The 26,907-nt window shown below is 52.4% G+C and overlaps 1 protein-coding gene across 2 annotated transcripts in view; it reads right to left on the bottom strand.

Annotated features, from left to right (window-relative positions):
- Nucleotides 1-26,907, bottom strand: part of RIN3 (Ras and Rab interactor 3) — a 174,540-nt gene that overhangs the window by 21,423 nt on the left and 126,210 nt on the right. For both annotated transcript variants that reach the window (XM_054448274.2, XM_054448275.2), the window contains exons 5-7: nucleotides 26,451-26,542; nucleotides 14,965-16,458; nucleotides 8,596-8,904 (exon numbers count right to left, since the gene is read on the bottom strand). In XM_054448274.2, the coding sequence (XP_054304249.2) occupies nucleotides 8,596-8,904; nucleotides 14,965-16,458; nucleotides 26,451-26,542 (1,895 nt within the window). The remainder of the gene's footprint in view (nucleotides 1-8,595; nucleotides 8,905-14,964; nucleotides 16,459-26,450; nucleotides 26,543-26,907) is intronic.

Below are 26,907 nucleotides of genomic sequence, written 5' to 3'. Positions count from 1 at the left end.
TGTCTTTTCTGAGGTCATCTCTGACCTCACGATGCCCTGGGGAGGCAGGCTGGAGAGGCCGGAGGGCCCCGGGTTTCAGCAAAGGACCTGGGTTCAAGTCTCAGGTCAACCACTCACCTGCTCATCAGGTGTGACCCTAAGCGTGCTACTTAACTTCACTGAGCCTTAGTTTCCTCAGCTGTAAAATGGGGATAATCACAGTGTCCATATCCCCTGGAGTGGTTGTGAGGATGACATGACAAGACAGATGGAAGGTGATTAGCATGGACTAGTAAATGCTAGACACAATTATTATGAAAGACAGGAGGGGAGTTTGTCCTATAAGCTTCAGAACATGACATCTTAGGGGGCCTGCACTCCATTTGTGTTGTGGGGTAAAAAAGCGAGGTTGTGAGTTACAACCTTTTGGAGAAGGAAAGCTCTCTTTCAGATGCCCCCCCCATTCCTGTCACCTGGATGTCAATCCCTAGGGAGACCTAGGAAGTCTTCCCATGCATGGATCCCTGAATGACCATATGGAGCATGGCCCTCCACCTCCAACCCTCCTCCATGCAATTGGACTTACATGAGTGAGAAGTACACTTCTATTGAGTTAGAGATGAGAGGGCTTATCCAGCATCAAATAGCAGCAAATGTTTATAGCAGCAAGTGTTTCCTTAACCAATTATCTATTTACCTATCTGTAGTTATTTCAAAAAGACTAGAAAGAAATTCACCAACATACTATTGATCAATTTGCAACAATAAACATGAGTGACTTTGATCATCAAAAATCAATTTTTTTTTTTTTTTTTTTTTTTTTTTGAGACGGAGTCTTGCTCTGTCACCCAGGCTGGAGTGCAATGGTGTGATCTCGGCTCACTGCAACCTCCGCCTCCTGGGTTCAAGCGATTCTCCTGCCTCAGCCTCCTGAGTAGCTGGGATTACAGGTGCATGCTACCATGCCCAGATAATTTTTGTATTTTTAGTAGAGACGGGGTTTCACCATGTTGGTCAGGCTGGTCTTGAACTCCTAACCTCATGATCCGCCCGCCTCAGCCTCCCAAAATGCTGGGATTACAGGCGTGAGCCACCGCGCCTAGCCCAGTTTAATTTTTTTAAACACAGATTTTTAAAAAAATCAACAGCCTGACCTCCCTCCCTGTCCACTATACCCCCAGTCAATGTCACAAGGCCCATTATTCCATACCCCTGGGGTCCCCATCAAGAGCCCTCCTCCCATCCAATTCCTCTGCGGCTGCCCCTGCCTGAACCAGCTGTGGACTCTTGACTTTGTGGTCTCTGCCAGGGAAGTGGATGGCAGGGGACCTGGGAATCTATCACCACCCGGTTGGCCCCCACATCCCACCACCTGGTCATTAGTGTGCTCCATCCCCCTGGGGTTAGGAGCCAGGCCCTGTTTCCAGAAGCTCACGTGGGTGGTATCAGGGTGTTTACATAGACTATTCAAGTAGCTGAGAAGGCAGCCTCTGGCCGTCAGTACACTCTGGGATGCCTCCTGCTCGGCATTCACATTAGAAGGTTCCCGAACTGCACCCCTACCCTCTTTCTCCCCCTCCCATCTTGAAGAGGTTTCTTGGGCTTGAGTCTGTTTCTCCCCAGCAGAGGACCAGTTCCAGATGACTAGTCTTAGACATCAAAGAGGTGGGAATGACTTCTTTGTCAAAGTAAAAGAAGAGATGAATCTAGAAGTTCTGGCTGCTCTCACCAAGCCTCATGAAGTCCATGAAGAATCCGGTCTGCTCCTGATTCCAGGATGGAGGGCCAGTTTATCCAAAGCCATTTGCTTCTGTGAACTCCCCAATTTGCCTAACCCAGGACCCTAAACTTGTGATAGGAGAAAACACACTCGACCAGGATTCTGAAACTTGGGGTCCATTCCCAGGCTGGCCACTGGCACGGTGATAGAAGCACAGGCTTTAGAGCGAGCTGATACTAGGTTTAATCCTGGCCCTATCTTTCTGGAGAAGATAGCATGGCCAGTTAACGCAGATCTTGTGTCTCCATGTTTACCCCTTTCCTCACTGTTCCAACAGGTCCTGCTAGTGGCCTGCCCTATTTTATTCCCCTTTCAAGCGGGCCATGAAAGTACCACATCAAGCTACTGTTGCTTGCATCATAGCAATGAGGCAGGCGGGCGAGGCATCTTCCCTGGAGGTGAGGGGGCTGGGAAGACTAGAGGCAGGGCTAGGCAGGATGGAAGTCAGGAGTGGTGGATAGGGAGGGCTGTTTTCTGTTTAAAGCAGTCAGTGGTGGAGGAAGTAGGTCAGTGGTGGAGGTAGGCGGGACTCGGGCTGGAGTCTGCCTCTCTGTGGGGTCACTCACAGCTCCCAGGGCTCAACAAAGAGCTGCTGGGCTGCAGACCACACCTCGGGTAGCAAGGCCATAGACTACACAGCTGCCCGGATCACCTGCCAGGGGGAGGTGTGAGTTGAATGCCTGGGACCTCGTTCTAAAATTGCTGAACATCAAAGTCAGAATTGAAGTCAGTTGGGATCTGGCTAAGACTGCATAACCTCAATCTAATCATCAGGAAACATCTGACAAACACAAAATGAGGAACTTTCATTAAGAAAAGGTGGGGGTGGGGGAAAAAACCAGTATCCCTCAAAAACATCAATATCATTAAAGACAAAGAGTGGCTCATGCTTGTAATCCCAGCACTTTGAGAGGCCGAGGCGGGTGGATCACGAGGTCAGGAGATCAAGACCATCCTGGCTAACATGGTGAAACCCCGTCTCTACTAAAAATACCAAAAAAAATATTAGCTGGGCGTGGTGGCGGGCACCTGTAGTCCCAGCTACTCAGGAGGCTGAGGCAAGAGAATGGTGTGACCCCAGGAGGCGGAGCTTGCAGTGAGCTGAGATTGCGCCACTGCACTCCAGCCTGGGCGACAGAGCGAGACTCCGTCTCAAAACAACAACAACAAAAATACAAAGAAAGGCTGTGGAAATACAGTCACGCAATGCATAACAAACTTTTGGTCAACGATGGACCACATATATGACAGTGGTTCCATAAGATCATAATGCCAGACTTTTACTGCACCTTTTCTACGTTTAGATATCTTCAGATACAAATAGTTGCCACTGAGCTACAATTGCCTACAGTTTTCAGTATAGTCACATGCTGTACAGGATGGTAGACTGGGGGCAATGGACCATACCATATAGCTCAGGCGTATAGCCGTGCCATCTAGGTTTGCGTGAGTACACTCTAAAATGTTTGCACAACAATGAAATTGCCTAATGATGCATTCCTCCGATTGTATTTCCATCATTCAGCAACAGATATGAGATATTCCAAATTAAAGGAGGTTAAAGACACATGACAAGCACATGGAACATCTAACCCTTCATCAGATCCTGAACATGAGGGGGAATTCTAAAAAGGACCTTATTAGGTCAAGTGACAACCTGGAAGTTTAGATAAAAACATTGTATTAACATAAATTTATGCAATGGACAACTCCACCGTGGCTATGTAAGAGTTATGTAATGTTACATACACACATGCCATAAAATACCTAGGAAAGCGTTTAGGGGTAAAGGACCCAGGTGTATGTAAGTTACCCTTACACTATTCAGACAAAACATTATGTATGCAGAGAGAGAAAGAAAATGATGAAGCGGAGGGGGTCGGATGTTAACAATTCACAAAGGGTCTGCAGGTGTCCTGTTTCTATGTACTGTTTCTAAGAGTTTTTGAAGTTTGAAATTATTTCCAAATGAAACGTTAAAAAAATAGAACTCTTTATTTGAAACAAAATCCCATGCAGAACCCCATGTGTGAAACAGGTACAAGCAGGGTTGTCTGGGGTGGAGCTGGCTTGGGGCCCGGCTTGTCTTTTGACCCTTTGGTGGCCCCTGGGGTGCCTTGGGGAATCCATCTTGAAAACCACTGAGTTCAGCTTCTGTATTTTTGGGAACGTGGCTGGGAGGCAGCTGTTCCTGTATCCTAACATCTAAACACACATTCATAAACTTTGATCCTCACAATAGCCCAGAGAGAGGCATTCCTAGCCCCATTTAAAGAGTGGGAAAACTGAGGCTCAGGAAGTAACTCCTTGAGCACCTAGGCTGTCCTATGTGCTGTCCCAGCCCCTGCATCACAACATGACAAGCGTTTTGCCCTCATTTTGTACACAAACAAAGGTCCAGGGAGATTAATGTCCAAGGCTATAGCACCGAAGCTGGGGTTCAAAACCAGGACCATGGATGAACCCCAAATCCTCTGCTCTTTGGATTTGGGGTAGACAAATCCCAAACCCATTTGAGCAGAACCTAATTCCACCCAGGTGAAGATGCTGAGGTCCGAATGGAGCAGCCCTGGCCTGCCCAGATGAAACTGGGAGTCATGGTGCTCCCAGTCCAGTGCTCAACCAGTGGTGGGAGGGAAACATTCTTTTTGTTCCTTGATAAGAAACCCATTGGTTTCTGGGGGAGACCCTGGCCTGACCTTCATGTCTCAGAGTCTCTCCGACTGGGCCTGGCTTCTGGATCTGCAGAGATTCCGGCTTCCCTCCCTCTCGCCTGCTGAGGATGGAAAGCAGCAAGCACCTCGCTCTGCTCCATTCAACCACATGCAGCACCAGCCATACCCTTTCCAGCAGCTGCCTTTCTTGCTCCTCCTCCCTACTCAAAATTAGCCATTCCTTCCTTGAATCCCTGCTCTCTGGTAAGTCTTTAGAAAGCGGATTCATTGTTAGCAAAAATCACGGTGTTTGATTCTTACCACAAGGACGATAACTATGTGAGGTGATGCCTATGTTAATCAGCTAGCTTTAGTCATTCCACAGTGTAGATATTCTTGAAAGCATCATGTTGTACACAATAAATACATACAATTTTATCTGTCAATTTAACAAAGTCAGCCTGGGTGTGGTGGCTCACACCTGTAATCTCAGCACTTTGGGAGGCCGAGGCGGGCAAATTGCTTGAGCTCGGGAGTTCCAGACCAGCCTGGGCAACATGGTGAAACCCCATCTCTACAAAAAATACAAAAATTAGCCGGGTGTGGTGGTGCATGCCTGTAGTCCCAGCTACTCAGGAGGCTGAGGTGGGAGGATTGCCTGAGCCTGGGGGGTGGTGCCACTATACTTAAGCCTGAGTGACAGAAGAAGACCCCGTGTAAAAAAAAACAAAAAAACAAAAACAAAAAAAAACATGCTGTTTGAATGTTGCTGCTCAGTCATGGGGTTTTAAAAAGAATTCCAGGAAGCTAGGGGTTTCTGGATAAACTGGGACTCACCGAGAATGGAATTGCCCCTTCCAGCCCAAAGCTGTCTCCCTGATCATGTCTCAGGGTCTATAAAACCCTTGGCTCTGACTTTACCACCAAGCCCAGCAAATCCAGGGGAAATGATTTCCCTAATTAGAAATTCAGCATTGAAACCAATCAATAGCTATTGTGACTAAGTGCCAACTGCTGGGCCACAAGCAAACTTCAGACTCCTCTAAGCTTCAAGACAGTCCTGCGAGGTGGTTGTGGCTGTGCCTATTGAACACAAGAGGAAACTGAGGCTGAGCACCTAAGTCATCTGAACACAGCCACAAGCCGAGAAGCGGCAGAGCCGGCAAGGAAGCCTGGACCTTGCTCTTCCATGATCTGCCCAGGGTCCCAGGGCCAGCCTGCCTGCTCTCCCCGAGGCTGTTCCCAGCAAAGGGTCCCCCGGGGCTCTGTCTCCTTTCTGCCTTGATCCAGTCTGACTGCTGCTTCCCTGCATGCCGTGTAGGACACCTCTGAGCTTGCCTCCCTCCCCGACCCCTGCTGCTGCAGAGACAGCCAGGACTGCCTCTCTCCGACAAGGCTTGAGAAGGCCCCGCTCATTCTCGGACACCCTTTGCCAGGCCATGAGGGGGTCTTAACCGTCTGCCTCATGTTGCCTGGCAGGGGATACTCGACTCTTTCCCTGGGTCCCAGCCCTCTGGGGCTGACCAGGTCGAACTCGCCGAGAGCTCTGGGCTCTGGAGGCTGCCCGCTGTCCCCCACGTACTTCTTTGGGGATTTTTCCTGGAGGTTACTCAGTTGCAGAGTTTACATCCTGGGCTTGTTCTCTGGGCTCCAGGCTGCATAAGACACCCGACCTCCGAGCCTAATGTCCACTCTGTGAAAACAAACCCTTCACTGCATCCTGCTTCTACTACAACCCTCTCTCTTCCCATCATATCTCCAACATCAGGATAAAGTGTTAATACGGAGTTCGCCTTGGCGTGGTGTCTGCTTTTGGGGAGCACAATTCTAGTGTGTGTGTGTGTGTGTGTGTGTGCGCGCGCACGCGCGTGTGTGAGTGAGACAGAGTCTTGCTCTGTCACCCAGGCTGGAAAGCTGTGGCATGATCTCGGCTCACTGCAACCTCTGCCTCCCAGGTTCAAGCGATTCTCCTGCCTCAGCCTCCTGAGTAGCTGGGATTACAGGTGCCCGCCACCACACCTGGCTAATTTTTGTATTTTTAGTAGAGACAGGGTTTCACCACGTTGGCCAGGCTGGTCTTGAACTCCTGACCTCATGATCCACACCTCAGCCTCCCAAAGTGCTGGGATTACAGGCGTGAGCCACCGCACCTGGCCTGTGGAGCACAATTCTAACACGTGGTCGCAGGACACAAATCAGTTTACCACAAAAATGTGACTCTAACCTGGAACTGTGGCCTGTACCAGATCTGAGAGGAAAGGTTTCTCGGGTGAGGGGATCTGGCACCATACCCCAATCATACCCACAGTTGCTTTCTGTTGGTCTATGGCCAAACTGACCTGCCCTTCTCCAGGGGAGATGAAGAGAATCCCTCTCTTAACACAGCCATATTTGTTTGTTTGTTTGTTTTTTTTTTAATTGTTCTGCATTTTATTCTAAAAAATCTTGAGTTTATTTGCAACCTTCTAATGGAAAAGTGTGACACAGCCATATTTGTTGAGCCTGCCAGGCGCTGTGCATGGAGGCCACCATTTTACATACATTGTTTCTAATACTCACAAGTGACTGAGTATGGCTTCCGAACCATTAGGGGTCTTAGGGTCTTTTACCCTCTCTGTAAAGCAGCTTCCTCAGCTGAGGAAACTGGGCTCTAAGGAGTTAAGTAAATCATTCAAGGTTAAATAGGTAGTAAGTGACAGACCAGGAATTCGAACCCACGTCTGTGAGTCTACAGAGGTGGCTATCCATCCACTCTCTGTTGCCATGGCAGCCGTGTCCAGGTACACAGTCTGCTCACTGCACAAGGGCACCAGCTGAAGGGATGAATCCTGCCAGCATTCTCTTCATTGAGCTGTGCTCCATCGTGCAGTGATGCCTGTTCTTGTCTGCCTGGAGGACTGCAGTCAAATGATTACAAATAGTCCCACTGATTCCCCTCCCACATCCACACCCTTTACAATGTGCCTTTGTACTCTTTCCATCAAGAGGGGAAATGTTCCTCACTCCTCGAGTCTGGGATGGTCTCTTGTGCCTAAACAAGTCAATGAAAGGCGTCAGAGCGACATCATGCCAGTTCAGGGCCAGGCCTCAATGGGCCTTGCAGGCTTTGCTTGTTCTCTTGGGCCCCAGCTACTGCCATGGGCACATGCCTGTGCTAACCTGCTGGAGGATGAGAAACTCGTGGCTCAGTCATCCCCATCCCAGACCAGCCAACAGCCAACCAACCACCCAGCATGTGGGCAAGGGCGTCCCAGACCAGCCAACAGCCAACCGCCCACCCAGCATGTGGGCAAGGGCGTCCCAGACCAGCCAACAGCCAACCGCCCACCCAGCATGTGAGCAAGGCCATCCCAGACTATCTGGCCTCCAACTGGCCCACCTCTGACCACAGATCCATGAATAAGCCCACCCAAGCTCAGGCACGCCTGATCCAGATCAGATAGTTGTCCATGCCCCATGGACTTACACGTCAAATCAATGCTCATTGTTTAAGGCACCTGTTAGGGGTTGAATTTTGTCCCCTCAAAATTTGTATGTTGAAGTCTTAACCCTTAACCTTATTTGGAAATAGGGTTGTTGCAGCTGTAATTAGCTGAAATGAAGTCACACTGGAGTAGGGTGGGCCCCTAATCCAGTCTGACTGGTATTCTTACAAAAAGAGGAAATTGGGACACAGACATGCACACAGGAAGCACGCCATGTGAACATCAGAGTTCTGTGGCCACAAGCCAAGGAACTACCAGAAGCTCAGAAGGAGCAGAACCTTCCCTGGTGTCTTTGGAGGGAGCACAGCCATGCCCACACCTTGATCTTGAAACTTCCAGCCTCCAAAACTGCGAGACAATATATTTCTGCTGGCTAAGCCACTCAGCTTGTGGTATTGTTTCAGCAGCCCTAGCAGACTAACACAGTGCTTTTCCTCATTCACACAAAGTTAAGGTGTGGGCTGGCTTCCTTGCTTGCCTCCAGGGCAGCAGCCAATCATGGCTCTCCTCCCAGTCCCCAGGTAACTCCAAGAGGGCCCAGGAATTACACCCCACCTACACCCAGTTCCTCCCCAAGGGGGCTCTGAATCTGGAAAGTCTGGGGCCTTCCAAGGGCTCTGGAGTCCTTGTCAGGGTGGGGTCATGGACCCATACAAAGAGACCTCCTCACCCAGACCCCTCCCGGCTGCCCACTGACCTGGGTTGCCAAGGGCCATGGAGTCGTAGATGAGTTTGCAGGTCTTGAGCAGGATGGAGATCTTCTTCTCGGGTGAATAGGCCTTGTGCATGCTGGTGAACTTCTGCAGGATCTTCTCCATCATGGGCACCTCCGGCACGCTGGTGGTCACACCTAGGTCAGTGGTGGTGGTGGCCAGGATCACTAACTGGTTCTCCTTGAGCTGCTGCAGCGAACCGTCCTTGCTGTGGATCTCATGCAGGCATGAGTTGATAGCTTCCTTCAGGGGCTTCAGGACACATTTGTACAAGGCAGACTCTACAATTGCTTCTGCAGGTAAACAAGAGAGTGAGGGTGAGGAAACCAGATGCAGGGATCCTGCCACCTGGTTCTCTTGCCCAACAGCACAGCCATCCCCATCCCCTGGCCCCTGGAAGGACACTCACAGCCCCAGCAGTTATACCCTGTGGTTCTGACACATGAGAGAGCACAGTTTATTCAACAGAAAGCCACACTGGAAAGGCACTGGCACAGGAGCCCCTGGAAACTAATACTCACTGATCATTGTATCCTGATGCTTTTCACAGGGCCTGGCAGAGAGCAAACTTTCACGGGGCTGCCTATGAGTACATAACTTCAGAGGGTGTTACTCACACTGGAGTTGTACAGTGTACAACCTGGGCAGCTGTATGCTGATGGCCTGAATGCCCAGTAAATGATTGGTGGAATTATTCTTGATATCTCCCTTCCAATTCCCACACCCACTTGACTCTAGTCTCAAAAATACAGTACGTCCAGAACCTTACTTTTTTATCACTTCCACGGCTGCTACCTTGACCTGGGTTGGTCAGGCTACCACCATCATCTCTTGCCCAGGTTATGTCAGTCAACTTTTGCCCTGGCCCTTATAGTCTCTTGTCAACACAGCAGCTGGTGTTGTCCTGTTATGACATCTTTGATCATAACATTCTTCTGTTTGGAAACCTCCAATGGCCCCCATCTCCCATGCAATCAAATCAAAGCCAAAGCCTCCTCGTGGCCTATGAGGCCCCGCTGTGATCGGGCCCTGTGACCTCTCACTCATTGCTTTGCTTGCTCCCCACGCTCAGGCTGCTCTGCCAACTGCCAGGCCTGCCCCTGCCCCAGGGCTTTTGCTCCTGCGGTTCCCTTTGTGTGGCGCAGTCGCCTCGCAGTCGTCCACATGGCTGGTTCCTTCACTGTTCGAATGTCGTCCTATCTGAGAGGCATTCTCGATCAGCTCTTGGAGCAGGAGTTGGCGCTCTGATCTTGTAGCTGCTCTGAGGCATATGTGCTCTGATGCCCACTCTGAGGATGGACCAACTTAGGCTCTCATGGGGTGGGTTGGGGGTTGAACAAGGACTTGAACTCATGTCTACTTGATACCAAGGGGATGTCCAGTTGCTTTGGGTGACTGTAGAAATGTATTCTTAGGAAGTTGTTTTGGCCTTCCTCTGTCTCCAGGGGATGGGTCTTGGTTACAGGCTCAGTAAGGGGAGGTCCCAAGCCCTGTTCCTGTAGGGAGACACCTGTGCTGCCCTAGCCCTGAGAGAGGAGGGACTCATGCTCCCATGGGGCTGGGTCTCAACAGAGGCCCGGACAGCCCTTCCCTGCCACTCAGGCCTGGAGCTGGCCCATGGCCATCCTGGGTCCCTTGCTGCTGCCTCCCTCTTCCCCTTCAGCAGAACACAGGGCTGCCCTCACCTCCCTCACCCCATTCCTGACCCTCCTTCCACGCCCACCTCCCGACCTCATTGGAGCCTCTGCAGGCAGAGATGGGCGCAGATGGGGGTTGACCTGGGAGCAGGAACTTGAACTTCCCCACTGTCCTGGGCTTCTGCATGACCTCAGCCACGTCCCTTCCCCTCCCAGGGCCTGTTTCCTGAACTGCAAAATGAGAGGGCTGTGCCCGCGCCCTCCTGGCCCCTTCACATCTAAGAGCCGCAGGATCTCTTCCCGGCACCTCCTCTCCAGACTCGGGCCCTCAGCAGCCTTACATCAGGACTGTTTTGTATCCAATTGTTCCTTGTGACTTGTCTCTCTAATAAAACCAGAAGCACCCTAAGCATGGAGTTCTGTTGGCCTTTTTTTTTTAATTATTATTATTTTTTTGAGACAGAATCTTGTTCTGTTGCCCAGGCTGGAGTGCAGTAGTGTGATCTTGGCTCACTGCAACTTCCACCTCCTGGGTTTCAAGCAATTCTCCTGCCTCAGCCTCCTGAGTAGCTGGGATTACAGGTGCCCACCACCATGCCTGGCTAATTTTTGTGTTTTTTGTACAGATGGGGTTTCACCATGTTGGCCAGGCTGGTCTTGAACTCCTGATCTGAAGTGATCTGCCCTCCTCGGCCTCCCAAAGTGCTGGGATTACAGGTGTGAGCCACCACACCCCGTCCTGTCTGGCCTTTTTATGTGGTTTAAGTTCCTTCACCATCTGACTGGCCGCACACACAGGCAGAGCTTGGAAGGAAGAGGCAGAGCACTCAGCTCATGGAAAGGGCTGGGCTGCCTGAGTCTGAAGCCCAGCTCTGCTACCAGCTCTCTCCTCATGGCCACGTCACCAAACCTCTCTGAGCTGTGGCTTCTTGGGCATGACAATAGCCAAGCCCATCTGGTCTGGTCTGCAGTCATGAGGCTGACACGTGCAGTGTCTGGAATGGCACCGTTGCTGTGGATGCTGACCCTGTTCCCAAAGGCTGGAGGGCCCTTCTCTCCATCTCTGTAGCTCCAGCCCTTCCCGTCCTTGGTGGCTCAGCTCAGCTGCCATCTCTCACTGCCTGGAAACCTCTCTGCCCCACACATTTGTGCCCACGGCAGGCTCTGGTGACACTGCCATATCACCTGCCAGGACAAACTCCAAGTCTAGCACCTCTTGACATCTTGGTACCCGAGGCAGATTTGGCCTTAACAGGACCCATGGTGTGTCTGCATCCTGCCAGCCAGCTGCCCTGAGGCTGAAGTCATTCCTGCTGTTTCCAGCAGAGGTCCAGCTTGTGCTCCACCTCCTTTGCTCTGCTGAAGGCCACCGGGTACTGGCCTTGCCCCGCCGCAGCCTCCTGAGCCATCCCCCTGTCTTGTCCCCTCTGCTCTGCCCTCCACACACACCCTTCAGGGGATCCATCACCTCTGGGCCAAATCCTCAGGCTGACTTTCACTGCCTGTGTGAATGGCCCGTGATCCTCCAGCCTCGTTCCCCACTTCTCGGCCTTTGTCCACGCTGTCATCCCTTTCCAGAAGGAAAGTCCTTCCACTACTCTTTCCATGGCTTAGCACCCCTGACTCCTCCTTTGGGCCTCAGTTCTTACACTCCCCCAATTCTGGAAGGCAGGGCTGACCACAGCTTCCTCTGGGCCACTTGGAGTTTTCCATGTCCTTCCATGTCCTCCCATGCCCTTCTATCCCTCCCGGTCTGCACGGTGCCTGTGGCTGAGTCCTCAGACCCAGATGATCTCATCCAGTCTCACGGCTCCTTTTGTGCTAACAGTTCCCAGACGTCTCTCTTTAGCCCCAGAACTGCAGACTCAGCCCTCAATGGCCCGCTCGACCTCCCCACCTGGTGTCTAATAAGCATCTCCAGTGTCACATGTCCCAAACTGAACTCCTCAACTCTTCCCCAGTGCCTGCCCCAGGATGGATGCTGTGTCCTCCCAGGGACGACATTGCTTGTCCACATCCTACCTCCCCTCTACCACTCCTGCATCCAGCCTCCAGCCAGTCCTGTGGCTCCAGCTTCACAACAGGCAGAGTCCAATCATGTCTCCCCATCTGTGCTGCCTCCGTCCTGGTCCCAGCCACCTTCACTGCTCACCTTGGTTCTGACAGTAGCCTCACACTGAGTCTGAGTCTCTCTGCTCCCACTAGGCGTGACGGCCAGAGTGATGTTCACATGTGAGTGAGGTCACTCACCCTTGGACGTGAACCCTGCACGACCCCATCTCACATGCAGGAAAAGTCAGGTTGATAGAGAGGCTCACAAGGCCCTTGGGGTCCTGCCCCCCAACAGCCTCCTGACCTCACTTCCATCCACATGCACTCACAAATGTGTCTCCTTACACTATACTTTACTATTCTCTCTCTCTCTGTCTCTCTCTCTCTCTCTTTCCTTCTTGAGACAGAGTCTCGCTCTGTTGCCCAGGCTGGAGTGCAGTGGCACAATCTCGGCTCACTGCAATCTCTGCCTCCTGGATTCAAGCAATTCTTGTGCCTCAGCCACCTGAGTAACTGGGACTACAGGCACATGCCACCATGCCCAGTTAATTTTTCTATTTTTTTTAACTTTTATTTTTTTGAGACAAAGTCTCGCTCTGTTGCCCAGGCTGGAGTGCAGTGCCACAATCTAGACTCACTGCAACCTCTGCCTCCCTGGTTCAAGCAATTCTCCTGCCTCAGCCTCCCGAGTAGCTGGGATTACAGGTGAGCGCCACCACACCTGGCTGATTTTTGTATTTTCAGTAGAGACGGGGTTTCACCACGTTGGCCAGGCTGGTCTCAAACTCCTGACCTCAGGTGATCCACCCGCCTCCCAATGTGCTGGGATTACAGGCATGAGCCACTGCACCCGGCCCTACTCATCCTTCTTGCTGACTGCCTGTCACCTCTGATAGACCGTAAGCTCCCCGTAGGCAGAAACTTTTGAGTGCTTTGCTCACCTCTGTCTCTATATCTGAGCCAGCACCTGATGCGGAGTTGGGTGCCCAATAACTCTTTGTCGACTATCTGCTTACAGGGCCCTGTGCAGACACACACACAGCACTGGCCTCAGATCTCAATCCCATCACCCCTCACCACACCTGAAATGCCATCATGAATCCTGTGGCCTGGCAAACCTATTTGTTTTCAGGAGTCTGCTAGCAAAATCCAGTAGCCTTGGGAAAGGAACACCTGAAGCTCCTTTTCTAAGAAACATTCGCTATGAAGCTACTGTGTTCAGAGGCTCACGTGTCCCTTACCGTATCCAGCACTGACTCTTTCATTATTGGGTGGGGAAGGAGAGGCTTAGGGACACCAGGGGACGGCTGGGGCAGTAACTATTTACCAGCTAGCTCAGAAGCAGCTCAGTGTTTATCAACCACTTTGGCTACAGCAGTGTGAACTGACAGAATGTATTTTTTTCTTTTCTTTCTTTTTTTTTTTGACAGAGTTTTGCTCTTGTTGCCCAGGCTGGAGTGCAATGGCACAATCTCGGCTCACTGAAACCTCTGTCTCCCAGGTTCAACCAATTCTTCTGCCTCAGCCTCCCGAGTAGCTGGGATTATAGGCATGCACCACCACACCTGGCTAATTTTTGTATTTTTAGTAGAGACGGGGTTTTGCCATGTTGCCCAGGCTGGTCTCGAACTCTTGACTTCAAGTGATCCACCCACTTCAGCCTCCCAAAGTGCTGAGATTATAGGCATGAGCCACCACGCCCAGCTCTTTTTTTCTTTTTGAGACAGGGTTTCGCTCTGTCACCCAGACTGGAGTACAGTGGCAGGATGTTGGTTCTTTGCAGCCTTGGCCTTCCAGGCTCAAGCAATCCTCCTGCCTCAGCCTCCCAAGTAGATGAGACTACAGGCGCGTGCCTCCGTGCCTGGCTAATTTTTGTATTTTTTGTAGAGACGGGGTTTTGCCATGTTGCCCAGGCTGGTCTCGAACTCCTGGGCTCAAGTGATCCTCCTGCCTTGGCCTCCCAGAGTGCTGGGATTATAGGCTTGAGCCAGTGCGCCTGGCCTGAATATTTTTAATACACGTAGGTGTGTGGTTGTTCACAACTACTTCTCACCGTGAACCACAATCGGAAAAAGCTTTGATAATTATTGGATTCGAGGCTGGTGAGGGTGGGGAAGGCTAGGGGCTACTTTAGAAGGGGTGGTCAGAGGAGTGAGCTGTTTTGGGCTGGTTCCCTGAAAGCAGAGCGTGAAAGAGGGATCTGAGTGCATATGATTTCACTGCGGAGACTCTCAGAAGACAGAGAGTGAGAGCAGTGGGAAGCCGCAGAGCGAGCTTGAGCAAGGATGAACTCTCAGCCTCAGCCAGATCTCGCCGGGCCCCGGAGCATAAACTGCATCACACAGTGGTCCTGCTTGAGGCCAAGGGGCCAGTCTTTGTCCCCCTACGGCAGGGAGTAATTGGCAGTGGGCCCCTGATGGTGGAAGAGAGGGTGCAGATAATATAGATCCTACAGAGTCAAGGTCAATTCTCTAGGAAAGGGGGGAGCCGGGCACCATTAGCAGCCTACCTTGCAGCAGCCGGAGAAAGTTGCTGGGGCCCGGAAGGGATGGGGGGTGGGCACCAACAGCGTCCACTGCATAGGCCTCTTTTGTCCTAAGGGGTTCCTGAGTCTGTGAGCCCCACCGCCCTCTCCTCCCTGCCACCTCCTCCCAGGGCACTGACCGAGCTCCTCCTCGGAGTGCAGGGCGGGATCCACCAGGGCCTTGAGCTCGGTGCTCTGCAGCAGGTAGCTCTTGAGCTGGGTCATCATGGTGCGAATCTCCTGCAGCATCTCCGTGCTGGAGGTCTGGCGCGCCATCATCTCCAGGTTGTACACCTTGTAGTCCTGCACCAGGCTGCCAAAGTACGAGGCCTTGTCCTGCGCCAGCTCCACCACCTTCTTGTACAGCTTGCGGTTGTTGGAGAGGAAAGCGTGGAACATGCTGCTGAAACTGGCGAAGCTCAGCCGGTGCCGAGCCTTGCCCAGGATCATGGAGGGCTTCTTCTTCACGCTGGGGCTGCTGAACTGCTCCAGCTCCTCCTCCGTGCTGCTGGTGGAGTAGGAGTCCTGGTCGGTGGCCATGACAGACACCCCCAAGCTGTCTGAGAGGGAGGCCAGGGAGCCCTTGAACTCTGGAGAGCTCCGGGAATGGGCAGTGGCCTGGGCATGAGGGTGCTGAGTCCCAGCCTGAGAAGCAGGGCTTTGGCCCTCTCTGAGTGGACCCGGCGTGGGCGTCTCCAAGGCCATAGCCTGTGTGCAGAGCTCAGCGTTCTCTAAGGGAGCTGGGAGGGTCGAGGCCAGTTGTCGAGAGATCCGTTTTTTCCTAGGGGGCGGTACTGGGGGTTGTTTGGCCGTCCTGGGCAGCTCCGGCATGCTGTTGGGATCGCTGGCTTTCACCTCTGTGTCCTGGCCTTGCTCCATGCTCCCCCGGGGCGTGTCCTCAGGGCTGTCTGAGGTCCCGTGGGGAGGCAGGCTGAGCTGGTCCCCCTCTGCCGCCATCCCCGGACTTTGGTCTTCTAAGGACACCCTCTCGGAAATGCGGCGTCTGGGAGGGGCAGTGGGAAGGTTCTTCTTCGCAGGCAGTGGCGGGGCCGGGGCCTGCTGCAAGGGACTGGAGGCTGCCCCTGGCTTCATCGCTTCCTCCCTGAGGGGGCCCAGGCCTGCAGTGGGGCATGGGAGTCTCTCGCAGGTCGTCATGGGCGGCTGGTTCAGATGGTCTGGGGGACCTGGGGCATGGGGTGTGACGTGGGGGGCAGGCACTGGGGGAGAGGTGGGCAAAGGACAGGCAGGGGCGGGGGCAAGAGCAGGGAGCAGAGGGGGCTGGGCTGGGCTGCAGGGCTGCAGGGGCAGCACTGGGGGAGGGGGTGGTGGGCGGCGTGGGGCCCACCTGGAGGTGGGTGAGGTAGCATCAGAGGTGGGCAGCAAGGGGCGTGCAGGGCAGTTTCCAAGAGGTGGCTGGTCGGTGGGCAGGGCACTGCTGCAGTCCTCGATGAAAATAGGATTCACAAACCACAGGCGGTCATTTCCTACCGACAGCTCGATTTCACAGGCACAGTTTGCGTCATGGGCTGTGGGCCTGAGGCTGGAGACTAGGGGAGATCCGGGGGCCCGGTCTCTTGGGGGCTCTGCTGGCTTCCCTCTTTCTTGTGGAGGATTCAGCGAGGAGTCCCAGAAACCTGTGGAAGCAAGAGAGGGGCAGGTGGTCAGTCTGTGCCGGGGACTAGGTGTTGCTGTGCTGGGCGGGGTCTGTGGGCGGGGTCCACGGGTGGGAGGGCTGTTCAAGGCATTTGCCTCACTACTCTGAGGTTGTTTTCCCCTCTTGGACGCTTTCAAACCTCTCCCACCACTTCCTGCCTCGAGAGGGGAAGCCCCACTCAGTCCTCCCCAGCAGTGTAGGGTGGGGCCGGGGGTGATGCGATAAGCTCAGCTTCAGTTCTCTTCCTTGGTGTGAGAGCCCACATTGGAGGGCATTGATGACACAGGGTGGGGGGTGACAACACTGTGCTCTGGAGCCGTGGGGAAGGCATGGTGAGAGCACAGGGGACGGAAGGCCTGGAATTCCTGTGGCCAACCAGCTGGGTGCTCTGGGGCAGGTGGTTTGACCTTCCTAGGCCTCAGTCTAGTCATCCCTAAAATGGGGTCATAACAGTACACACATCACAGGCGTGCGAGGAGGAAGGAACGCTGGGCCTGTTTTGGCCTCCATGGTTATTATATGTGGGAAGGATGAACCTATGGATTGTGGCCGGCGAGATCAGACCCGGCTGTCCAAGCGGGGAGCAGCCACCCACCACAAAGTAATTCTGACTCCAGTCAATCTCCCGCTTAAGAAGCTGGTCGTCTGCCCCAGTCAGGGGAAGCCAAGGCTCCTGCACCGCGGAGCTGAGTTCCAGTGCATGCCTCTCTACCGACCCAGTCCCCAGGGGCTCAGCCATGGCTGTGGCCACCAAAGCAGGCTAGGGACAGGCAATCTTGATCTGTGGGGACCACACTCTGCCAAGCATCTGACGGAGGCTCAGGACCCTCCAAAGAGCACACAGGGATGCTACATCTTGGGAACAATTGCAGTCAGCACATAGGCCACCCTGCGCTCACTCAAGCTTCCTCCTGGAGAGAAACAAGGGTCCCAGGTCTTGTTCAGCCTGCTAGGTTTGGAGCTGGATAGAGGATGACCCAGGCAGATGCAGAGTTCCTTGTGAATTGGTGCAGCCAGCCTTTCACCCAGGGCTCTTTACTCCTGGGAGGAATTCACATTTAAGAAAACTATGGAAAATAATATCAAGGATAATCAGAGGAGCAAACATCCATGGCGTTCTTGCCGCGCGTGAGCCCACGGGCTTCTTGCTTTACCTGGGTTATCTCGCCGACACCTGATCATAGGCCTTGCCCCCAGTTCAAAGATGAGGGTCAGAGGCTCAGAAACATGAAAGCACTCGCCCTGGGTCACCGGATTGGGGAGTGAGGCGCTGGGATTTGACCAGGTCGGGCTGGTTCTACAGCCTGTGTGTTTAGCCTCCGTGTTAGGCAGCCTTCCTTCATAGGAACTTGCGACACTTCCCATATTTTGGTTGCTCTCCCAGCATCGGTGAGTAGCAGGGTGGCTTGCAGCCCAGAACTCAGGATGTGGCAACAACACAACAGGCTCTTGATGTTGAAAGGAGACCTCACAAGATGGCCTGGAGCAGCCAAGCATGTGCTCGCTCTAAGAGGTGGGCACTATCAGGGATGTAGGCATTTGCCGTCTTGCTGACTGGGGTCGCCAACACAATCAGGGTAAGCAGGTGCCTTCCCAGGACAAAGGGACTGAAGAAACAGACCGGAAGTGAACTGTGACCCACCAGCTGTGTGCATCTCTCTGAGGTGCACCCCCCAGACCTGTCCTGGGCAGATACCCTGTGTCTGGCTGCCTGAATATCACAGCCAGTGGAGAGAGGCCAGCTCTCATCACACTAACAAGTATGACAACCTTTCCTGTGACTCTTTCCAATGTGCAAAGCTCTGTGCCCATCACAGTCACCAAGGACATGGTATCCAGAGCGGCCTCTCCCAGGGCCTGGACGAGCTGCTCTCTGTGACTGCCGGGGCCCTTTGCTTTCTTGGGCAGCTCATGGCTCCTCCATGTATGCCTCACTCTCCCAGGTACCTTGCCTCGAGTACATACATGTTCTGGCCCCTGGAGTGAGTGTTTGAAGCACTGTGCCCATGTCTACACAGGCCCAACAAAGTTGCCTCCTTGGGAGTTTTCCTAGCAAGGAGAAGCAGGCAGCCAGACTGATCCCACGGTAACTGGGCAGCAGCCCCACATGTGAGCTGAGACCCCCGGTGCCCACATCCAGACTCTTCCTGTGGGCGAAGGTGGTGTCATGGTGGTAGACAACTTACAGAACTGCCCACTGGCGCCGGGACACCCATGACTGCTCACCCAGATCACAGCTGTAGCCGCCCCCTCTGCTCCATTATCCTCCGGTGGTCCTAGGCTGGGCATACGGCAGGCCCTTGGTGGTTCTCTGTAGAGAATCGCTTTCAACCCTTTAGCCTGGCATTCGAGTCTGCAGGACCTGGCCCCTGCACATCTTCTCTGGCATCATCTACCGAGTCTTCACTCCACTCTATCTACCGTTCACTTCTTCCTCCACGTGCCATGCACTGCCCCACCAGCAGGTCTTGGCTAATGCTATTCCCTCTGCGTGGAATTCTTTTCCCACCCTCTCCCCTCTCTACCTGGCAAATGGTTACTCATCCGTCAGGGCTCAGGTCAAATGCGACCTGTCTGGTAGCACCTCCCTGATGTGCTCAGGCCTTGCCCATCCCGCCTGTGTTCCTGCAGCTCTGATATGCCTGTGACAGCAGTAACCATCACTGGGACTGTAATTCTCTGGGTTTTTTTGCCTGACTTTCCCACCAGACTCAGAGTTTCCAGAAGGCAGTCAAATGTTTCAGCTGTCTGAGTATTCCCAGCACCTGAGACAGTGCTTGGCCCAGAGCAGGGGCCCAGTGTCAGCCCCTTGGCACCCATGAGTGGATTAGCTTAGCCAGAGTGGAGGGTCAGGCCTCTGAGGAAGGGGACACAGGCAAGGTTAGTTTCAATGGCAAGATGGGGACAATCTGAACCACGGGAGGATGTGTAAAGACAAGACAGTGAGAGGAGGGAGGCAGGAAGGAGGGCAGAGGAGCCCCGTAAACGGATGGGCCACCAGCCGGGCAGCCTGCCATGGGACAGGATGGCTCCATTAGGCACAGAACACAAGACAACATTTCCCATCGCTCAGGTGTGGATTTTGGCAGGAACAGAGCAGACACGGGTTCAGGCAAATAGGCTCTCGGCCTGGGTACCTGGGACACAGTTTTCCTGCCCCAAGACAGGCCTGGGGTTTGCACCGTGGCAGGGCAAAGGTCTCAAAGCCAATGTGACTCCAAGGAGTGGGGGAAGCCGGGAGCTAATGGGCTGCATCCTGGGGTCTTGGGGCCTGTTAGGGAACCACAGTGGCATTGCAGGGCTTTATGCTCCAAAAAAAAGGGAAGTGAGTAACTTTCTCTGCAGCCTGAGAACACCAAGGCCAGAGGAGAAACGGAAGCCTGCATCATGCAATCCTAGTGGTTTGGTTGGCAAAGCTGTGGGGTCCAATCCCCAAAGGTGCCATACTAAGCCTTGGCTCTGCTGCGGGAGTTCCCCTAAAGAAGGGCCCATCCTTGCCCTGGCCTCAGACTGAGGCCACAATTTTGCTGGCCCCAAGGCCTGTTGAGCGTTGGCTGGGGACACTTCTTGCCAGATGCCCACTCTTTCTACCCTCAGAGAACCTGGGCCACATCACAGGCTGGGCTGTAGGTCCTGAGGGCAAACTCAGACTCTACCCCTGGGGAGCTTGGGGCTACTGGCAGGACAGGAACGGGATGAGTGAAGGCAGCAAAGTGTTCCAGATGCCACGGAAACACTAAAAAATCCAACGAGGCCAGTGAATAAATATCCATGTGGCATCCCAAAGACAGAGGCTGTTGCACAGTCAGTCAAAGTCAAGTTTTCAATGAATCAATAACTAGGAAAATGCTCATCATCTGATGTAAAGGAAAAAGCAAGTTACAAGCAAACTTGGAAGAGCCACAGAACAGATGCCTTTCCTAAACATATTTTTAAAGTATTAAACACATACACACTGTAAAATGTTTGAAAACCACTGCGAGTAATCCCTGTTCTCTAAATTCCTTGGACACTTGTAATCAACTGCTGAATATAGTTGAAGGCTGAATTGCTCCTCCTTATGTTAGTTTTCTGGCCTCGACTAACTGGTAGGCTCTTGAAGTCCAAGATTACACCTTATATAGCCTGCACTTTCGAACGCTGGCTTTTCCAAGTCTGAATTTGGACTTTCTTACATCGGCTCATGAAGGCACACTGTGAGCCATCACGTGGCACTCGGCCTGCAAGTCAATAGCTGAGTTTCAGCAACATCATCCCTATCTCAACAGCAGGCCTAGTGCAACTCTTTGGATATTTGCTGCATTCTTCTCATAGGAAAATGAGTGGCATGCCAAAAAAATAAAACTGATGACACTAATGATAAGAAACACATATGCCTCATGAACTTCCTGTAACTACAAGATCATCCAGCGGACTGGAAACCCAGTAAATCTTTAGCCTTAACTAGACATTCCTTGGCTCTTGGCTCTAGGGAAAAAACTGAAAGTCACAAATATATTTGCACAAAATCAGAAGGCAAGAAACCAAAACTGTATTTTCAGTTGCGTCTAGGTGTATCCTGTAATCCCAGCACTTTGGGAGGCCGAGGTGGGCCGGATCACCTGAGGTCGGGAGTTCAAGACCAGCCTGGCCAACATGGTGAAACCCCATCTCTACTAAAAATACAAAAATTAGCCAGGCGTGATGGCAGGTGCCTGTAATCCCAGCTACTCTACTCCAGAGGCTGAGGCAGGAGAATCGCTTAAACCAGGGAGGCAGAGGTAGCAGTGGGCTGAGATCGTGCCACTGCGCTCCAGCCTGGGCAAAAAGAGTGAGACTCCATCTCAAACAACAAACAAACAAACACAACGTGCTTGACTTTTATTATAAAACGAAGAAGTGTCATAAGAAAAAGCAGCACATGGCAGGCATGTGGAGGGCATGCTGCAGAGGGTGGGGCCCACTACCCTGTGTATCCCAATGCCAAATCCAGGCTTCCTTGGCAAAAGGGCGCCATGCTGTTTTCCACTGCAGGCACAGCAAGTGAAGGAAAGGGCTGAGGGGTGGGAAGTGGTGAGCAAGGCTGGCTGAGAATCAGGCCATAGCGCAGGCAGAGCAAGGAGTTCAAACTCAGCAAGCCCTGAGTATGAATTCAGCTTTTGTTTATATCCCAAAATGAGGAAAGCCCCTTGGTTGATCTATCTTTCTCTCTCTGGATAATAGCTTTATTTAGATATCACTCACATACCACAGAGTTCACTCATTTAAAAAACATGCCCGTGCTTTTCAGTATATTCACTGAGTTGTGCAACTCTCACCACAATCAATTTTAGAGCTTTTTTTTTTTTTTTTTTGAGACAGAGTCTTGTTCTGTCACCCAGGCTGGAGTGCAATGGCACGATCTTGGCTCACTACAATCTCCACTTCCCGAGTTCAAGTGATTCTCCTGCCTCAACCTCCTGAGGTTGGGATTATAGGCATGTGCCATCACGCCTGGCTAATTTTTGTATTTTTAGTAAAGATGGGGTTTCACCATGTTGTCCAGGCTGATCTTGAACTCCTGACCTCATGATCTGCCTGCCTTGGCCTCTCAAAATTCTGGGATTACAGGTGTGAGCCACTGTGCCCGGCATTTAGAGAATTTTTTAATCACCCCAAAAGAAACCCCATGCCTATTAAGCAGTCACTCTCCATTCCCCTTTCTATCCAGCCCCTGGCAATCGCTAATCTGCTTTCTGTCTGTATGGATTTCCCTATCCTAGACATTTTATTCAAATGGAACTGTAGCATATGTGGTCTTTTGTATCAGCTCCCTTCAGTTAGCATGTTTTCCAGGTTATTCCATGCTGCACCATGTGTCAGTCCCTGCACTTCATTCCTTTTTTGTAGCTGAATAAACCCTTTAGACTCCTTAACTTTCCATTTTCTTATCTGTAAAATGGGCTTTTACATGAATAAATGAGATAATGTATGTGTGGGCATGTGGCAATGAATTTGCCTCCCATTGTCCTTTTGGTCTTCCCTGAAATGCTGACTATACAAGGTAACCCCTGGCTCACAGGGCCTCATCACTAAGCTGGCCAGGGATCATCTGGATTCTCCTTGGACAATCTGAATGAAGAACAGTGGTCAGGTGGGGCTGTGAGCTGAGTCAGAGACCTGCTGGTCGGGGGAGCAGGGGACTAGGAACCTGAGTCAGCAAGAAGGCCATGTGCAGGGAGCAAGGGGCTGGCACGTGTGACAGAGCAGCTGTGATCACCCACAAAGCCCGGCTAACCCTCCATCTCCATTTCTCAGAGGGTCCCTTGTGTCCCTTCTCTAAGTCTCTTTTTGATGCTAGTTTGAGTGGCTTTCACTTCTTTGCCACCAAAGTCCCTTCCTAGAACAATGTGTGACATGCCAGGCACAATGCCTGGTGTGTCAAGGCCCTTGACAAATGCTGCTCTTTCCATATTTATTATCACTATTTCACATGAAGGTTGGCAGGGCCCAAGCCTGCGCATGCCATGGCCAAGGTCTCTGGCCTTTGATAGGATGTGCTCCTTGTGCCCTGGGTCTCCAGCCATTCAGATGACTGTAAAGTGAAACTTTCCTTGGCTCCAGGGAAAAATGATTGTGGTGAGCCTGGCTTTATGTCTTTCAGCATTCGGGGACATCAGGTCTGCACAGATCCCTTCAGCTCCTAAGCTGCAACACACTCAGCTTACATTTAAATCCTGTTCTCTAGGAAGTAAGTGCTGATAGATGAATCTGAACTGCTGTTGGCTTCCCAAATGGAAACCTCCCTTCTCCACTTCCTCCTTGTGCCTGAGATCAAATTCTCCCAGGAGAGAAGGTCATGTCTGTTCCAGAAAGGAATGCAGTTCTTCCAGGAGGAATATCTCCCTTAAAAAACAAAAAGCGTGTTCCTAGGTCTTAGGAGAAGCTGCGCTCTTGCAGATGAGAGGAACCTGTAGGAAGTCTCCCGGCAGTTAGTCCTAGGGATGCCTAAACCCCATAGTGGAGTCAAGAGGTGCAGCAATGTGTCATAGACTGAGGCCATGCATCTTACTTACTCTACAACATGGCCTGCAAACTGGCCACTGACTGCTTGTTGCAAAAACAACAGAGAAGGTGGGGAGGTGCAGCTGAGGAGCAGTAGAAAGGCTGTGCTCAGAGGCAGAAAGCCCTCAGTGCAAATCCCGTCTAGGGCACTTTACAGGTGTGAGCCACCAGGCCCAGCCCTGAGGATTTCTTCAGGGAAAAGGAGAGCATGTTTTACATAGCTGCTCAAGAACGGCTGAGGACAGAAAGCCTTTGGTGCAAATCTTGTCTGGGGCACTTTACACAAGGTTCCCAGTGGAGCTAAAACTTGATCTTCTAATTTTTTTTTTTTTTTTTTTTGAGGCAGAGTCTCAGTCTGTTGCCCAGGCTGGAGTGCAGTGGGGCAATCTCAGCTCACTGCAACCTACGCCTCCCAGGTTCAAGCAATTCTCCTGCCTCAGCCTCAGGAGTAGCTGGGATTACAGGCACATGCCATTATGCCCAGCTAATTTTTATATTTTTAGCAGAGACGAGGTTTCACCATATTGGCCAGGCTGGTCTTGAACTCCTGACTTCAGGTTATCTGCCCGCCTAGGCCTCCCAAAGTGCTGAGATTATAGGCATGAGCCACCGTGTCCAGCCAGTGTTCTATCTTTAAAATGCACAAAAATGACATAAGACAATGCCAAGTGCTCTGCAATGGTTGGTGTCATCGAACCCCTAGGGGGAGGTCATCTGCACCTTACAAAAGTGCAAATTACAAAACTGTCACCTGTCCCAGATCCAATATCCTGGGAGGGTTGGAGCCCAAACACTAACATTCTGGGAAGCAAAGTTTAATAGCAAGTTGATTCCCAAAAGCAACTGAAAACTTGCCCTTAGGGTTATAACTGGGTAAATTAGACCTAGAAGAATTTGGATAAAGAGTTAAGAGGCGGCCGGGTGTGGTGGCTCACGCCTGTAATCCCAGCACTTTGGGAGGCCGAGGCAGGTGGATCATGAGGTCAGGAGTTCAAGACCAGCCTGACCAATATGGTAAAACCCTGTCTCTACTAAAAATACAAAAATTAGCCAGGCATGGTGGCACGTGCCTGTAGTCCCAGCTACTCGGGAGGCTGAGGCAGGAGAATCGCTTGAAACTGGGAGGCGGAGGTTGCAGTGAGCCAAGATCGCACCACTGCACTCCAACCTGGGCGTCAGAGTGAGACTCTGTCTCAAAAAAAAAAAGAGTTAAGAGGCACCATGAGACGATGGCAGGTGTAGGGGCTAAATGGCCTGGGTTCATCCAAGCTCTGCTATGTGCTGTGTGAAACTGGACATGACTTAACCTCTTGTGCCTCAGTTTCCTCTGCCATAGAAGGGGAATTATAATAATAGTACTTGCTTTATAGGACTGTTTGAAGCTGCCATGAGCCAATGGCAGCTAAAAAGGTTAGAATGCAGTCAGTGCTCATGGAGCACTAACACCCAAGGACCAGAACTCCTCCTACTTCCTGGCCCCTGACCATGGCTGCCTGGTGGTGTCTCTTGCATTGCTGCCCCTGATGGGCCCCTCTGAGTGGTGAACAGTGGCCTGGCTTGGGAACCAAGGGGTGTCTTCTTTCATCCCAGGTCTGCCCCTCACTTCCTCTGTGACCTGGTGCTGCCCTCTGGGTCATTGTTTCTTCCATTCCATCAACACTGGTGAACAAGGCACCAATGTTCTGGGCACTGTGCTCAGCCCCATGGAGCACAGTGTCCTATGTATGGCTGAGTTTTACTAAAGACTTGTTGATGAACTGCTTTGTTCATAAATGTGAACTGGCGACCCCAGGTTATGAGGCTCTGGGGCCTGCAGCGGCTCCTGAGCAGCTGTGTGAAACACACTCTCCCTTTCCCTGTAAGAAATTCTCAGGGCCGGGCACAGTGGCTCACACCTGTAATTCCAGCACTTTGGGAGGCCCAGGTGGGAGGATCGCTTGAGGCCAGGAGTTTGAGACCAGCCTGGGCAACAAGGAGAGACCGTGTTAAAATATAAGAAATTAACCAGGCATGGTGGTATGCGCCTCTAGTCCCAGCTACTCAGGAGGTGGAGGTGGGAGGATCACCTGAGCCTGGGAAGTTGGGGCTGGGGTGAGCCATGATCATGCCACTGCACTCCAACCTGGGCAACAGAGTGAGACCCTGTTTCAGGAAAAAAAAAAAAAAAGAAAGAAAGAAAAGAAAAAGAAAAAAAAAATTCTCTGCTCCCAACACACACTGAAAGAGGCAGGTAGCCTGGCCTCTCAGCAGCTACAGACTTGGCATGCTTGGGCTTCCTGAGGGCCAGCAAGGTGAGGCCCTAGTTCTAGGTGGGCACCTGCTGATTGCCTCCTTGTAGGGCACTTGGCACCGCCCATACATGGGAAGAGCCCACTAAACGTGAGTTCTTCCTATAATTATGTGAAAGTGCTGGCGTCAGATACACCCTACCCTCCCTCCCCTTCTTCTTTTCCTCTCCCCTCTTTACCCCTCAGGAACTCGGAAGGGTGGGGTAGGGCGTGCTTAGGGTCAGTTTTTTGGGCACAGGACAGGCCCCTCAAGGGCCACACTCAAGTTCATGGTCACATTCATGCTGCTTTTCCATCGTTGAGGGGCCAGGGCTGTGGTGGCTGCCAGGCCCAGCTCTCTGGCCCCCACTCAGAAGGGCCCTGGGGTAAAGCTCGGCTTCTCCAAGGACCACGCCAGCCTCTCTGGTCCTGACCAGACCCTGCTCCCTTAGACCAAACGTGGCTGGGCCTCAGGGCGTCCTGGGCAGCTGATAAAGGCGACTCTTTAGAAACTGGACAATCTCCCTATCACGTGGCTCAGCAGCCTGAGGCAGGGGTGTGGGTGGTCCCATGGGAGCTGGGACTCAGGCTTTTCCCTCTGCACAGGCGGCCCCTGGGGCAGTTCTAGGGCCCCAGTTCCTAACGCCCCACCAGCTCCCCTGACCCCTCGGAGAGGACTCACCCAGACCCAGGTTGGCAATGGTCTCAAGGTCCGTGAAGCTGCTGGCCTCGAGGATGGCCTGGGGTAGCCGCAGTGTGAAGGGCAGTAAGTCTCTGTGAAGACACGAGGGGCAGAAGTCATGTCTGGGGCCACTGTGTCCATTCCCAGCCTCCACAAAGGAAGAGCCCTGGCAATCTCTGCTGGCTGCTAGGGTCTCCATACAGCCTGGAAGCTTCCCTGGAGCTGAGGGGCAGACTCTGAGGCAGAAGGAGCATCGAGTCAACTCTAGGTCCTGAGCCAGCACCAGGGACCCAGAGAGGTGGAGACCCTACTCAGGAGTGGCGGGGCGGGGTCACTGCTTCTCCTTGGTTTTCCTGGCCTGCTGACCCCAGGCCAGCTCCTCTAAAGGCATTCTTTAGGGTAAAGTGAGTGGCCCACCCCTCCCTGCCCTCTGACCCTTACTGGTGCACACTGAGAT

Source organism: Pongo pygmaeus, chromosome 15 (assembly GCF_028885625.2).
Source record: "Pongo pygmaeus isolate AG05252 chromosome 15, NHGRI_mPonPyg2-v2.0_pri, whole genome shotgun sequence".
NCBI lineage: Eukaryota > Metazoa > Chordata > Mammalia > Primates > Hominidae > Pongo > Pongo pygmaeus.
This window is presented reverse-complemented; position numbering and strand designations above follow the sequence as displayed.